General features: G+C 35.4%; 1 protein-coding gene across 3 annotated transcripts; it reads left to right on the forward strand.

Annotated features, from left to right (window-relative positions):
- Positions 1–1,666: 1,666 nt before the first annotated feature.
- LOC105139218 (RNA-binding protein 10-like) lies at positions 1,667–13,212 on the forward strand. 3 transcript variants are annotated; one of them, XM_011045588.1, is made up of 17 exons: positions 1,667–1,763; positions 2,653–2,768; positions 2,982–3,022; positions 3,283–4,003; positions 4,097–4,168; positions 4,261–4,353; positions 4,430–4,509; positions 4,823–4,961; positions 5,648–5,735; positions 5,813–5,904; positions 5,995–6,063; positions 6,653–6,826; positions 7,667–7,859; positions 10,856–11,812; positions 12,049–12,227; positions 12,855–13,034; positions 13,069–13,212. In XM_011045588.1, exons 2-16 carry the CDS (start codon positions 2,721–2,723, stop codon positions 13,032–13,034), a joined length of 3,126 nt encoding a protein of 1,041 aa, XP_011043890.1. In that variant the 5' UTR covers positions 1,667–1,763; positions 2,653–2,720; the 3' UTR covers positions 13,069–13,212. The 3 variants fall into 3 exon arrangements, with proteins under 3 accessions (XP_011043890.1, XP_011043892.1, XP_011043891.1); XM_011045590.1 differs by having other exon boundaries at positions 4,826–4,961; positions 12,855–13,205; XM_011045589.1 differs by having other exon boundaries at positions 3,286–4,003; positions 12,855–13,205.
- The last annotated feature ends 1,053 nt before the right edge of the window (positions 13,213–14,265 follow it).

Consider the following 14,265-nt stretch of genomic DNA (forward strand, 5'->3'; position numbering starts at 1 on the left):
TATGTGTTTTTTAAAAATTATCTTTATCAGATTTTTTAAATATTAAATTAATTAAAAATTAATTCTATAATTTTTTAAAAAAATATTATGAATTATTATAATGTTTTTTCATATGATCTTGTTTTGTTTTTCAAAATGGTCTCTGTTGATTTTATTTTTTCATGTTAAACTAGTTGAAAATTTTACTTTGTAGTTTTTTTTTAAAATACCGTGAATTGCTATAATATTTCCCCACATGGTTTTTTGTTTTGCTACAGTGTTTTCACATATTTTTTTAAAATTATTTTTGTTAATTGTTTTATATTAAGCGGGTTGAGAATTTAACATTAACTTTCCCACATGTTTTTTTTCTTTTCTTCTTGTTTTTGCTTTTTTTTTTTAAAAAAAATTACCTTCTTGTTTTGTCAATTTTAATTTTTTAACATTGAGTAGGTTTAAAATTTAGTTTTATAATTTTTCTTTAAAATAATTTTTTTTTTATATGTTTTTTAAAAATTATCTTTGTCAGATTTTTTAAATATTAAACTGATTAAGAATTAATTCTATAATTTTTTTAAAAAATATTATGGATTATTACATTGTTTTTTCATATGATCTTGTTTTATTTTTTAAAATGATCTTTGTCGATTTTATTTTTTCATGTTAAGCTGGTTGAAAAATTTACTTTGTAGTTTTTTCTTTAAAATACCATGAATTGCTATAATATTTCCCCACATGGTTTTTTGTTTTGCTATAGTGTTTTTATATAATTTTTTAAAATTATTTTTATTGATTTTTTTATATTGAGCGGGTTGAGAATTTAACATTAACTTTCCCACATGTTTTTTTTTATTTTCTTCTTGTTTTTGCTTTTTTTTTAAAAAAAAAATTACCTTCTTGTTTTTTGTTTTTTTTTCAGAATTGTTTTGTCAATTTTATTTTTTTAACATTGAGTAGGTTGAGAATTTAGTTTTATAATTTTTCTTTAAAATACTATGGATTGCTACAATATTTCTTCATATAATTTTTTATGATTTTTTTTCTAGAATTGTTTTGTCAATTTTTTTCTTCATATTGAGTTAATTGAAAATTTAGCTTCGTAGTTTTTTTTTAAAATGTTATGAATTGCTACAGTGTTATCTCATATGATTTTTTTAAAAAATTATCTTTATTAATTTTATTATTTTTAATATTGAATTGATTGAGAATTATAACTATAGATTTTCTTGTGAACATTATAAATTTTTACAGTATTTTTTTGCGTGATTATTTTATTTTTATTATGATTTTTTAAAATTATATTTGTTAATTTTATTTTTTAAATATTAAATTAATTAGAAATTTAATTTTATAATATTTTAAAAAACATTATAAATTATAATTTTTTTTCTCTATATTATTTATATTTTATTTTTTTCATAATGTTTTTTCACAAAACACGTTATAAATGGCTTCTAGTTATGAACTAAGGTAAGTGCTAATTTTAAAATATAAGAAGGAGAGTAGTAATAAGTGAAAAAACAAAAACACCTCCTAAACAAATTAGCTTTATCTACTTTTGTCATCGACAAAAAGTCTCTTCGTCCGAGGAAACAAACGTCCGTAACCCTAAAAGCAAACATAGACGAAACCAAAAACCCAACAACAACAACAACTCTAACAATCGCAAGAACAAAACTTTGTTACAAGAACCGATCGTTGGTACGAGAACGAAGAAACAACAAATACCAATTCGGAGAAAAAAGCTTATTTTTTCTTATGAAATCGCATCCACGGTTTGCCTGGTATGCACTGATTTGATTTAGTTTCAAAAATTACAGACTCACTTCAAATTTTGCAATATTAATTGTACTAAAGATACATACACATGTATATAGCTGATGGGTTTCTGTTATTTTATGATTTGTTTTATTTGATAGAGACATTTTTATTATGCAAATTCACAATTTTGCGGGATTTTTTTTCATTTGAGTTATGATAATAAGCTGATGGTTCTGTGTTATTCGATGATAAGAATCCTAATTTCTATGCTTTGTTGTGTCGAAAGAGAGATTTTAGAAGTGATATGCACAATTTTTTGAGGTTTTTTTTTTGATTCGGGTATAATTGAATCTTGGATGATATTTAGTTATGGGTTGGGTTTTGATTGTCAAGATCATTGCTTATATATTTTTTTAGATAATTCTGGACAAGTGATGGAATGGGTTTTGTTTGTCTCTTGATTTTCTGAAGCGGGTTTGGTTATATCTGAAGTTTTTTTTTTAAAAAAAAAATTTGCAGTGTAAATTGTAATTGAGAGTATATTGTGGCATTTTTAGCCGATCACTATCTGTTAATATGAAGAAGTTGTTCTGTTGATTTTGTTTCTATAACGCAATTCACAACTTGAGTTTTTTTTTTGGTCTGTATAACTTTATTTTGTGGATGCGGTGTTTGGTTTCTGCCAATCAAGATCATGGCTTTTATATTTGTTTCGTTGTTGTTGAGAGAATTTTGGAGGAATGGTCAAGTGGGTCTTGGTTAAATCTTGGTTTGTGGAGTGGATTTGATTTTATTTGAAGATTTACGAACGTCAAGGCTAATAAGAACTCGATACATGGGGGAATTATTGAGTAAAGGTTGATTCAAGGGCATGACTGTTGTGTGTCTGTTTCTTTTGTGCATATATTACAGGGAATAAAAGGAATTAGAACATTCGATCATCAAGAAAGAGCATTGCAGGGTGGTTTTGCTTGCAAGACATGGATCCTGGTCGCTATGGCCTTCAGCAAGGATGGGATAATAACAGCGTAATTGTGGTTTCCTCCTTAAAAATACTGATAAAAATGCAAGAAATTTTTTAGGATTGTCCATTAGTTTTTGGGCATCATCTATCTCATCCTTAAAAGAAAAATAAGAGAAAGCTGTTGGGGGCAGTGAGGATATGGAATGGATTTGCGTAACCTCCTCCTATCTTGATTGGTATTTGTTGCTGACATAAGCTTATTCTCTTGAATCCACAGGCTCTAGAGGGGTATGGTGCAGTCCATGAGCCTAACTACCGGTAAGTAAGGCCCGATGCTTGCTGTCAGGGCTTTCATGGTAAAATATTTTGTTTGAAAATTTGTGTACTGTTATTTTCCTTTTTGAGTTTTGTTGGTTAAGGTATTTATTTCATGCAAGATTTTCCAGAAGCCTCTTATGCTTGATAATTGCTAAATGTCTCCTTTGTTGTGGTCTGTAATCTTATTGTCATTATTTCTTTTTCAAGCTTTGGCTCATGATTTCTCATGTCTGGTCTTCCATTAAATTATTTTATTTTAGCAGGGGTGGTGGTTCATATGATGAGAGGAGGTTTATCAATGACCGGTATTCAAGGGATAATGGATACCCAAGACATGCCATCCCCCGGAACATTCTAGAGAGAGAGAACTATCCCCCACCTCCTGCTGTTGATGTTTGGCCTCAATCAAGAAGGAGAAGTTATGAAGAAGAATACCCACTTGATAGGGAGTCAAGGAGACATGAGAGACCATACTACGATGCTTACCATGATATAGATGTTGTTCATGGTCGGGATGGCAACCACAGCATTGACAACTACCGTGATCACGGACTTGATAGGGGTTCTAGGTTTGGGGAACGTGACCGTGATGATTATGCATATGATGATTATGACTATAAGTCACACACTTCTTATCAAAGTAGGGAGGCTAGCCATGAGAGGGATTATGAATATGGTAGGCATAGCTATGATTCTGATTATGAAAGGGGCAGCAGGAGAGATGGCAATTGGAGGAGGCGTGGATCCCATGATCGAGAACATGACAAGAGAGGTTTGAGTCAGGAAAAATCTCAGAGTCCACATAGACGGCATGAACGATCTCGGTCTCGTGGATATGATGATCGTCCTAGATCAAGGTCTCCTCGGAGTCGAAGTCATAGCCGAAGTCAAAGGGAGGACAGCTATGATGGTGGCAGGCATGAGAGGAGTGAAAGGAGGAGGGAGCGTGAACACAAGCGTCAGCGCGGCCATTATGACGTGGTATGTTACATACAGCCTTCTTTATTGTTATTTACTGCCTGGCTTGATCTGTGGTGAGTCACCGGGCTTTAACAAGAATTCTGTCTCTTGTAGGCCCCATCTGCAACCGTTGTTGTGAAGGGTCTCTCACAGAAGACAACCGAGGAAGATCTTTACCAGATACTTGTAATGTCTTAGTTTACATTCTTTATCCGGGCACTGTTGCTTTTCCTCATTAGAAGTTTTCATAACATTTATTTGCTTCTTGTGGCCATCAGGCTGAGTGGGGACCACTTCGCCATGTTCGTGTAATCAAAGAGAGGAATTCTGGCATCTCCCGTGGATTTGCCTTTATTGACTTTCCTTCTGTGGTATTTATCTGCCTAATCCTGGCAAGGATGCATTTTCTTTCATGAATTGCATTCAAATAATGTTTGTCTGAAACAGGGAGCAGCATGCACAATGATGGATAGGATTGGGGATGATGGTCTTGTTGTTGATGACAGAAAGCTTTTCTTTGAGTACAGGTATTTCTCTTTCATCATTGCCATGATTGTGGTATCATGAAAGTCAATTGTGATTATTTATTCCATGCTAGTATCTTGAAGTTGTACATTGTGCATCTTTGTTGGATCTCACGTACTGGTGAATTCCAGATACATTCTTACTTTAGCTGTTGGTGGCTTCCCTAGCACTATTCTCCTTCAATATCTGACTGATGGTGGCTTTTTTTGATGAAAACGCTACATTAATGTTGTTGTACATGCATATGGTGGCCCTAGGACACATTTTTTGGCTTCAAGCATAACCATTATCACTTTTATTTCTGTTGTCTTTCAGTAGTAAACCAACTGGGGGGGCAGGTGGGCCTTTTGGCCAAGAGAAATCTGGTCAACACAGAAACATCACAGTGCCATCTGATTGGATGTGCACTATCTGTGGTTGTGTCAATTTTGCAAGGCGTACATCCTGCTTTCAGGTTTTTTTTTCCATCTCATTTTCTCCTTATTTGATTTTTGATAAGTTGAACCATTATAATTTTTTATGAATACACAATCAGCCATTAGTTTCATTTGTTAGCACTAGCACTAGCACGGCAAGAACAATTCCCTGCTGGTGCTGAGCAAGCATGTCAAGTGTTGAAATGACAATCATTATTTTTTCTAGTGTTGTTTGGAGGTTAATGTGTGTTGGAAGTCACATTGACACCTTTAACATGCTGTCACTTCATGGTGATAAGAGCCTTTTCTTAACCTCTCATTGCCTTTTTTCTGATTTGATGAGTCTCTTTTTCCTCTCCCTTCTATTAAGTGAAGTGCCCAATGTTTCTTGTTCCCAAAGTCCCTAATAAGTTTCAGCTTCTTCAAGTGATCCTTTATTTCCCTTGTTTGTGTTAAGCACGTGCCCCTTTCACTTAAGCTGAAGACCCCTTAGCTCTAGTAGAGGGGTCTTGTACCAGGGATAGATTTCCACTTGGCGTTGTGACATGCTTTGGTTAAATAGTATGGACTTGTAGTTCTTTTGCGCAGAGCTCTTGCTTAGTGATTTTACAGCAAATGGAAAAGAAAAACTTTACCCAGGGATTCTGGTGGATTTTATAATGGTTTGAGAATTAAGATCCTTGAAAACAAATTGTTGAATGGCCTCTTTTATTATATGTTGCAGTGCAATGAGCCACGGACTGATGATGCACCACCAGCAGATATGGCTTTATCAAACCCACCATCCTCAGGAAAGAAAGGATTTGAGGCAGGTTGGTTTGAAATGTTTCTTTTTTCCTGACATGTTTTAATACATATGCCACAACTTGCTAAGCTGATTCCTAATCAGGCCCAACTCATGTTTTGGTTGTTCGTGGATTGGATGAAAATGCGGATGAGGAGATGCTTCGCTATGAATTTTCTAAGCATGCTCCAATTAAGGTACAAAATTCTGTAAAATTCATTTTTGTTTTATTAGAAAATCCCCCCCTTTTTTGGCATGTTCACACTTTTATCTTTCCTAATTTGCAGGATCTTCGACTGGTTAGAGACAAGTTTACTCATGTTTCAAGGGGATTTGCCTTTGTACATTTCCATTCGGTAAATTCATTTGTTATTGGTGATTGGATTTGTTGAATATTTTGTTCCTCTTATTTTTTGCTTTCCAGTTTTTCTTAGTCAAAATAATCTTTGATGGTTGTCATGCAATTCAAACAATTACGAGTCCAAATTTATTATAAACAATACACAACTGACAAATATAAGTTAGGAGCTAAGGTAAACTTAATAACAGTGATTCAGTGGTATTTTTATGATGAAATTATTTAGAAAGATTATACAACAAACTATGATTTGGTGGTATTGTTTTTCCTTTCACCTTCCATTCTAGGCTATAAAACTAATCAAACAGTGGTACCATGGTGGTTGTCGCATATTTTGAATGTTGCTGATATCTATAGCTTAGCTACCTAATGAAATCCCACTTCAGACTGATTTACTTTAGGTACTTTTTGCTACTTAAGATTTTCTTTTGAAATTTTAGTTGAATGGCCTCTGCATCCTGCAGGACCCCTGCCCCTCTGTATGGTGATTTTATTTGCTCTTTTCAGAATTAGACACACAACAAAAGAGAGTTACTAGCAGAAATAATAGATGCATTCTTTGCAATCATATGGTTCTTGTGTTGTAGGTTGAGGATGCTACTAAAGCCCTTGATGCGACCAATGGAACCACTCTTGAGAAGAATGGGCAGATCTTAAGAGTGGCATATGCAAAGAGCATTCTTGGCCCAGGGTCGTCAGGATCATCGCAGTCAAGCAGCTTAGCAGCTGCTGCGATTGAGGCAGCTGCATTTGCACAACAGGTATATGAATGAATCTTTTCTTCAACTATTGTAGTTTCTTTTTTATTGTACATTTTAAATCGAAGTACTAAATTTTACATGGTTTGTTCATACTTAGAATTTGAAAGTCTAGGGAAAAGCAACCTTTTTTGGATGAAGAAAATCAACATAGCCTAGAAACTACTTTAATTTTCTGTTATTTGAAGTCACTGAAAGCTTTTCATGAAGTGATTGTTGGTGGGGAAGTTGGAGAAAGTTGACATTGTACTTGTACTATGTACAATGTACAATGTACCATAGAAATGTAAAAGATACCTTCATATCAAAGGCCCCTTTTTCTGGAGAAATGGTTCTGTGAAGTGAAGGTTGATGAACAGATTAGAGAAAATTGATTTTCTGATATGATACATCTATTTCATACCTCAGAATAGCCACTTTAGGAAGTTTTTTATATTATTATCTGTGAGGCTGTAGGCATTTCTTTTGATCAAAGACTAAATTTCACTATCAACTTGTAATTTGTTAATGGCAATCAGTCTGGGTGTTTGTCAAGGTGCTACTTTCACGTTAATGGATTTGTGCTCGAACTTTTTGATGTTGATCTTTTTGTGATTTCATTGATGCATTAGACACAGGTTTTGTTATGGTTCATTGAATGGAGATGTAACTCCTAAGAATTCTCTTCTTGTCCCTATCACTTCTCTGCCTCTTGGAATATTAGTGAATATTATTGTTATATTATACTTATATTACTACCTGTACCCTTCATCTTAATTCTTTGTGCTTGCTTTCTGGTTTTTGATTATGCTGATTTTATATATGATATCTGAGTTCTTAAAATTTTATTTTTTCATCTTTTAGTATGATGCTGTTGGCTGGGCACCTAAGGAATATAACCCAGATGAAAAACAATCTGTCAGTGGGCAGGAGCAAGCTGGTGGGGAGATTACAGTCCAAAAGGATGGTTCTGCTGCACAATCTGCTTTTGTGTGGGATGAAGCATCTGGTTATTACTATGATGCTGCTTCTGGCTTCTACTTTGATGGAAATACAGGTTCCTTCTACATTTCTTGTTTGATTTGCACCAAGTGGAAGTGGAAGATAACATTTTGCGTGCATTGTGGATTTGAGCTATTGTTATAATGAATGTTGTAACTTGATCTGGGCATCTTTTACTAGATGGCAAGTTTCTGATTGTTGTCTTCACGTTAAAAAAATAATCCAGAAAGGGCATTGCTGTTTTCATTTTTGTGGTATAATTGGATAGATAACTGGTGTGTTTGGCTCTTTTCAAATGCTTTATCCATGGGTTTTCTCCCTGGTACAAGCTATAATAGATTTTTCCCTCCCTGAAGTAGTATAAAGATATATTTTCATTTTTATTCCTGTCAAGAAGTTTTATCTGATTATACTCTTGTGTAGAGAAAAAGGAGGGAATACTATTCCTATGTGGAACTTGGAAATCATGTTCATGTTTAACTGTCTTTCTAGGAACTCTAGCATTCTTGCTAGTACAAAATCATTAAGTTTCAAGGTAGTCACTGAGATTTTGAGAGCAAATGCTAAGATACTTCCTGTAGATCTTGCAAAATTGCTGATTAGGCAGAATATTTTGGGAACATATGACCTTTTTTTTTGGTAAGTTTGTGTGGGCATATACAGGCAGTGGAGATTTTTTGACTGTTATTTCTATTTTAACTTTGGAGCTTGAAATTCCCAGCTTCTAATAACTGGCTGGACAATGGTGATTTGTATGCAGTAGGAAAAATGTAGTGGGACAACTACATGAGTTTATAAAACGGGATAACGTCCATACAACTTTACATGTATGGTGCATTTGCTTGTGATTTACTTCATTGTCATCCATGAATTGACTGGAGCTACTTAACTGTATGCCTGCTTTACTTTTAGAGGCTTGCGATCCATAACTTAATCTCTTAAATTTCTTTTGAGGAATATTTTGACCTTCAATTCTAGTTTTCTGAAGATGCAATTTTGTGTCTAGTTTCCTTGGACAAGTTGTTTTCAATTTGGTTCCTTTTCGAGGAGAATTGTGATGAAAATTTAAAACTTGGTTATTGTTCCCTGGGAACCAGTGTTGTCGAAGGTGAAAGGTGCTAAAAAGCACCAAGCCTGGAAAATGCCCGAGGTGCTAGGCGCACACCTAGGTGCTCGCCCAAATGAACGAAGGCGCTCAACCTGTATGATATAAAAAATTAAATGTATAATATTATATTATGATATATAAATCTAAAATATATACCAATTAAGATTAGATCATTAGAAAATCAAAAGAAAATATAAAATACCATAATATATTCATATAAAGTTACATTTTTAACCTTTAAAACAAAACAAAACAAAACAAAACAATTTAAAGTAGTAAGTAGCCAAATAGATTAAAACGCAAACTTAAATATGATCATCATTATTCATTAATCTTCAAAAACTTCTTCATCCATGCTTTCCTCTCCTTCACTTGAGCTCTCCATATCATCCATTTCATGATTATAATCCAAATCTTCATCTCTTAAACCATACTGCACTTGTTTAAAACTAGAACATGATCCCTCTTCATGTTTAGTTCTAGCACTTGATGTTCATATACCTCTCAACTTTGTTTGTTGTCTATTATTGGTTCTAGGGATTGCAAATAAATAATCAGAGTACCACTACTGCTGGAATAATGAAAAGTTGAAAACATGTGAGGTGGCAAGCCCCCATGTACATAGTCAACATGATGCAAGTTTGTAACAATTAATTGAGAAAAAGTGGCCAAGTTCAGTAAGCACATTGACTACACACTCACACACGCACAAGCAAACTGCGCGTGTACTAGTCTAGTCATGTTCAAAATATATAAAAGTAATCTTTTGTATTGATAGAATATAATATATATATCATATACAAGCAAACTGCATGTGTCATGACTTGGTCAAATAATCTTTGTAATTTTCGACATACAAAGCTCCAGCTCCACAGAATTTTTATATGATATAACATAGTAGAGTTTTTATATGAGAAATTAAGAAAGAAAAAGATGAGATGACAGAAGAATATTTTTTGAAGGAACACCTCTGTTTTTTTTGTGTCTTCACTCGACTTCTTTCTCTTCTTCTTTGGTGGTGTTTCATGTTTGTTTCTGTTCTTGTTTCAATTTTGATATCTGGTTCTTTTCTTCTTTGACTTTGATGTCGGTTTCTTTTTTTCCTTAATCTATGTTTTTTACAAAACTACCCTTGAGTTTTTTTTCTTGTGTAAGACCAGAAAAGGAGACAAATAAGAAAAAATATAAGTCTTTTTTTTTTTTTAAGAAAGCAGAAATCAAAGAGACGTTTCTTCAAACTAATCATGAGTGTCAGTGTCTGTCATATAATTTTCATCAGTCGACGCCTTTATCGCCTGCCTCCCATGCACAGGCGCTCGCCTATTTGGCGCCACTTCAAACTCCATTGCCTCAGGCTAAGAAAGGCACCTCGGCCTCACCTCGCCTCGCCTCCGGTGCTTAAGCGAGCACATGGGCACCTTTTGACAACACTGTTGGGAACATCTTCAAAGATTCGGCAGGAAGAGATTATTTTGCTGTGGTGAAGTGGTTGTCTTCTAGGAAATTTTTTCATGTTTGTTGCTGTGAACTAAAAACGTGCTCTTCGAAAAGTGCACTGAGACCCAGGCATGGTGTGGAATTGCAATTGCATTGTATGAGATAATTTTTTTTGTATCCACGGGGATGTCTGTTAGAAGAATTTGGGTGGGGAATCATATACCCCTTCTGGTTGATATGGTGTTTGGTATGTTTTGGAGTGAAACTTTGTAAGGTTTAAACCCTAGTAGGTGCATTTGCCATTAAGGTGATCGTATTTCCTGCTAGCATTGGGAATGTTTTATGCTCTGTTTAGAATTATTTTCTAGGACCAAGAACTTTGGACACAGTTTGAATAGTTGTTACTAGCATTCTACATGGGTCATCTTCGGAGTTTAAGCTGAAATCGTAATTCCTTTGCAAGTCATCGGCTCTTTGATTGAGTATTATGCACTTGTAATATGCAGGTCTTTATTATGATGGTAACAGTGGGGTTTGGTACACATATGACCAGCAAACTCAGCAGTACATTCCTTACACGGAGAACAATGATAATAAAGCTTCTGGTAAACAGTCTGAGAATTCCAAGTCATCTGATGGCTCCAGTAACAGAAAAGTTGTAATTTCTGCACCGGCTGCTACTATTACATCATCTGTGGAGAAGGCTGCCTCATTACATGATGCAGTCCAGGCTGCTGCTACAGCAGCATTAGCTGCTGAGAAGAAGGAGAAGGAGAAGGCAAAAGAGATAAAACTTGCTTCAAAGAGCAGTATTTTGGCTAACAAGAAGAAAATGAACAACGTATTAACAATGTGGAAGCAAAGGAGTCATGAAGGACAAGCTACCCGTGTGGCTCTTGATGATAGTCACCCATCTGTTCCAGCTGATGATAGGCTCTTTTCAGCTGGGCAATCCACAAAGAGCAAGTTTAAATCTGATTCAACAACCACCAAGGAGAACAATATGTCCAGTTCAGGAGTTGCCGCAACCCCATCTGCCCAAACTACTGGTTTGGAGTCTCCAGTGAAGCCAAGACCTGCGAGCAACAGTTCAGGAGGGACTTTGATGGGGGTTATAAGGGGCTCTGGACGAGGTGTTGTGAAGTCTGATACTTCATATTCTATACCATCTGCTGGTGTTTCTACATCCAATGCTGTCATGCCACTAACTATGGCAGGTTCATCAACAAATTCTGATACATTTCCAGCCGCAACTCCTTTTAGGACAGATGCATCTGCGTTGGGCTCTTACACACCACCTGTTGCTGCTGTGAGTGGCAAGAGGAGATTTTCTGAAATGCCACTGCCTTCTGCTTCTACTCACAAGGAGCAACCACAGACTTCCTACAGGGATCGAGCAGCTGAAAGGAGGAGTTTGTATGGTTCATCTTCTGTGGGAGATGATTTGCCTGACATGGATTCACGTAAGCTTTAGCGATATGGTTTTTACTATACCTTTATTTTTACAAGGTCATATGATATTAGGAACATTGTACTTGGTACCTTTTACTTCTGCCTGCTTAGTTACCCTGGATATCTATCAGATCTTGGTTTTCTCAAACTTCTCAGTCTGAGTGAATGGGTCCCAACACTTTATGTCTTGATAGAAATATTAACTTGCGAGGAATCCTTTGTGTTTTCTATTTGTGATCACTTAAAGATCGGGAGTCTGCATTCAAAAGGAGTGCTTTGGATTCAATGCCATTCCCCCCTGGTGTTGGAGGAGGACGTGGGATTGGAGATGCGCAGAGCTATGAGGTGATTACAGCAGACAAGGCACTTGGCGAGAGCAATGTAGGCAATCGAATGCTTCGCAATATGGGCTGGCAAGAGGGCTCGGTATCATTCCTTTCTCTTGATCCTGACAATTTTAACTGCTAATTTATTGACCACTGTTCGCAACTATGCTGGTTATTCTTTTGAAATGGGTTGTAGGTTGTAAATCATTGGTTACTGCTGATAATGATGCCGGTCATCCTTGTGAAATATGGGTTTTAGTTAGTACAGCCTTTTCTTCCTTTTCTATAATCATATTCTAAGTCTTTTGAAAGCAAATTTGTGCTCTTACAAAATCTTCCATTTCTGTATGGTTTTGCCAATATTCGAAATGACTTCTATCATATGATGTTCCTCTCATCTCTTAATGGCCACTATGTTCTGTTACTTGCCTGCTGCCCCACACCGTTAAAGTTGAATCATATATGCTGGTTGTCCATGCTTTTGCATCAATCATGCAACTAGTTTCATTACAGTTCTGCCAATATTCGAAATTACTTCTATCACATGATGTTCCTCATCTTTTTATGGCTACAATGTTCTGTTATTTGTTTGCTGCCCTACACTGTTAAAGTTGAATCAAATATACTGGTGGTCAATGCTTATGCAGCATTCATGTAACTGGATTCTAATTCTTATTCACCGTGGGGATTGTCTTCTCTGGTTTTTGGTGATCGATGTGATTTGCAGGGACTGGGGAAGGATGGAAGTGGAATGATTGAACCAGTCCAAGCTCAAGCCATAGATAGGAGAGCAGGACTTGGGAGCCAGCAGAAGAAGTTGGATCCTAGCCTTGAGGTACAAGCTGGGGATAGTTACAAAACGCTGATTCAAAAGAAGGCCCTTGCCAGGTTCAGGGAGATGTCGTAGATTAAAGGCTTAAGCTATGAAGCAGGGGTTGTAGATGTGCCGCGTAAGCTCTGACGCTGAGGACATCGTGGTATTTTGTGGGGCAATGCATTTAGGTGATTTACTGTAGATCAAATTTCTTCTGTAGACTTGTGAAAATTAATCTATAGAAATTCCAGAATCTTGTCTCAACTGTTTCGATTCCTTTTCTTTTCCGATGACGAGAGTTGCAGTCCTGCCTGCAGCAAAAGATGCACCAATATCAAATACCAGCATGCCATTGTAATGACCAAAAGAAAAGGGAAAATCGAAAGGGATGAATAAGTTAATAGTACAAGGTAAAAACCTAAGAAAGGGATGAATAAATTCCATGTTCAGTTAAAGAACTTGGTTGCGCTAAGTATTATTCATCTTTAACTGAGCTTGCATTCGACAACAGGCAGCTACAAACAATATTGGCAAAGTCCACTGCCAAACGACTCAATCTGAATAATCACTGATGGTTTGATCAAATACATAGGAGGCTGTTTGGTTGTGATCAACTTTGATGGAGGACTAGAGATGTGACCATTTTACAGTATTTTTGGGCCCGACTTTCTTCCCTTCCATGTTTTGCTGTTCTGCGTATTGATAGGTTTCATGGAATATAAGTCTAAAAAAAAGTTATAAATTATATATTTTCTTTAAATTAAGATTTCAAGAAAGATTTCGGAGTACAATTATGGTTATGATGTATGCTAATTAATTATATACTTTTAATAGGCAAAACATGTATCTAATTATTTTATATTTTCTTGGATTATGTTTAATTAGTGTTTCTTTATATATATATATAAAGATTGTAAAGACATAAATAAACAACCTTGGATTGAATTTTTATATTTTTGAAATAAAAGGATATATTTTTATTTTTATTATCTCAACTTTTTCATATCTCAAGAAAATAACTAAGCTCCATATTTAACTCTCCCTATGGGGTTTTGTATACTTCAACTCTTGCTTAAGGAATGGTTTATAACTTCTGACAACCACTTGTTTTGCTTCCCACATTAACCTAAAAAGACAAGTACAAAGTTAACCTCTACAAGACAACAACCTGGCTGTTTCCGCAAGGAATAGGATTTTATGAAAAGTCTACTGAAAGTCTTCATCAAAGGTAGTGAAATTCTGTGGAAATTGCTACCACAGGAATACAGAGGCATTTTTCTCAGGTGCTTAGTCCAGTCTTTGTTGAAAGAAGTGACAGGAAAAG

The sequence above is a fragment of the Populus euphratica genome, unplaced genomic scaffold, assembly GCF_000495115.2.
Source record: "Populus euphratica unplaced genomic scaffold, PopEup_1.0 scaffold89.1, whole genome shotgun sequence".
In the NCBI taxonomy this organism is placed as follows: domain Eukaryota; kingdom Viridiplantae; phylum Streptophyta; class Magnoliopsida; order Malpighiales; family Salicaceae; genus Populus; species Populus euphratica.

Coding starts and splice junctions, on each gene's coding strand:
- LOC105139218 (XM_011045588.1), top strand. CDS start 2,721: ATGGATCCTGGTCGCTATGGCCTTCAGCAAGGATGGGATAATAACAGC. Junction 3,023..3,282: donor GTCCATGAGCCTAACTACCG/GTAAGTAAGGCC, acceptor ATTTTATTTTAG/CAGGGGTGGTGGTTCATATG. Junction 4,004..4,096: donor AGCGCGGCCATTATGACGTG/GTATGTTACATA, acceptor TGTCTCTTGTAG/GCCCCATCTGCAACCGTTGT.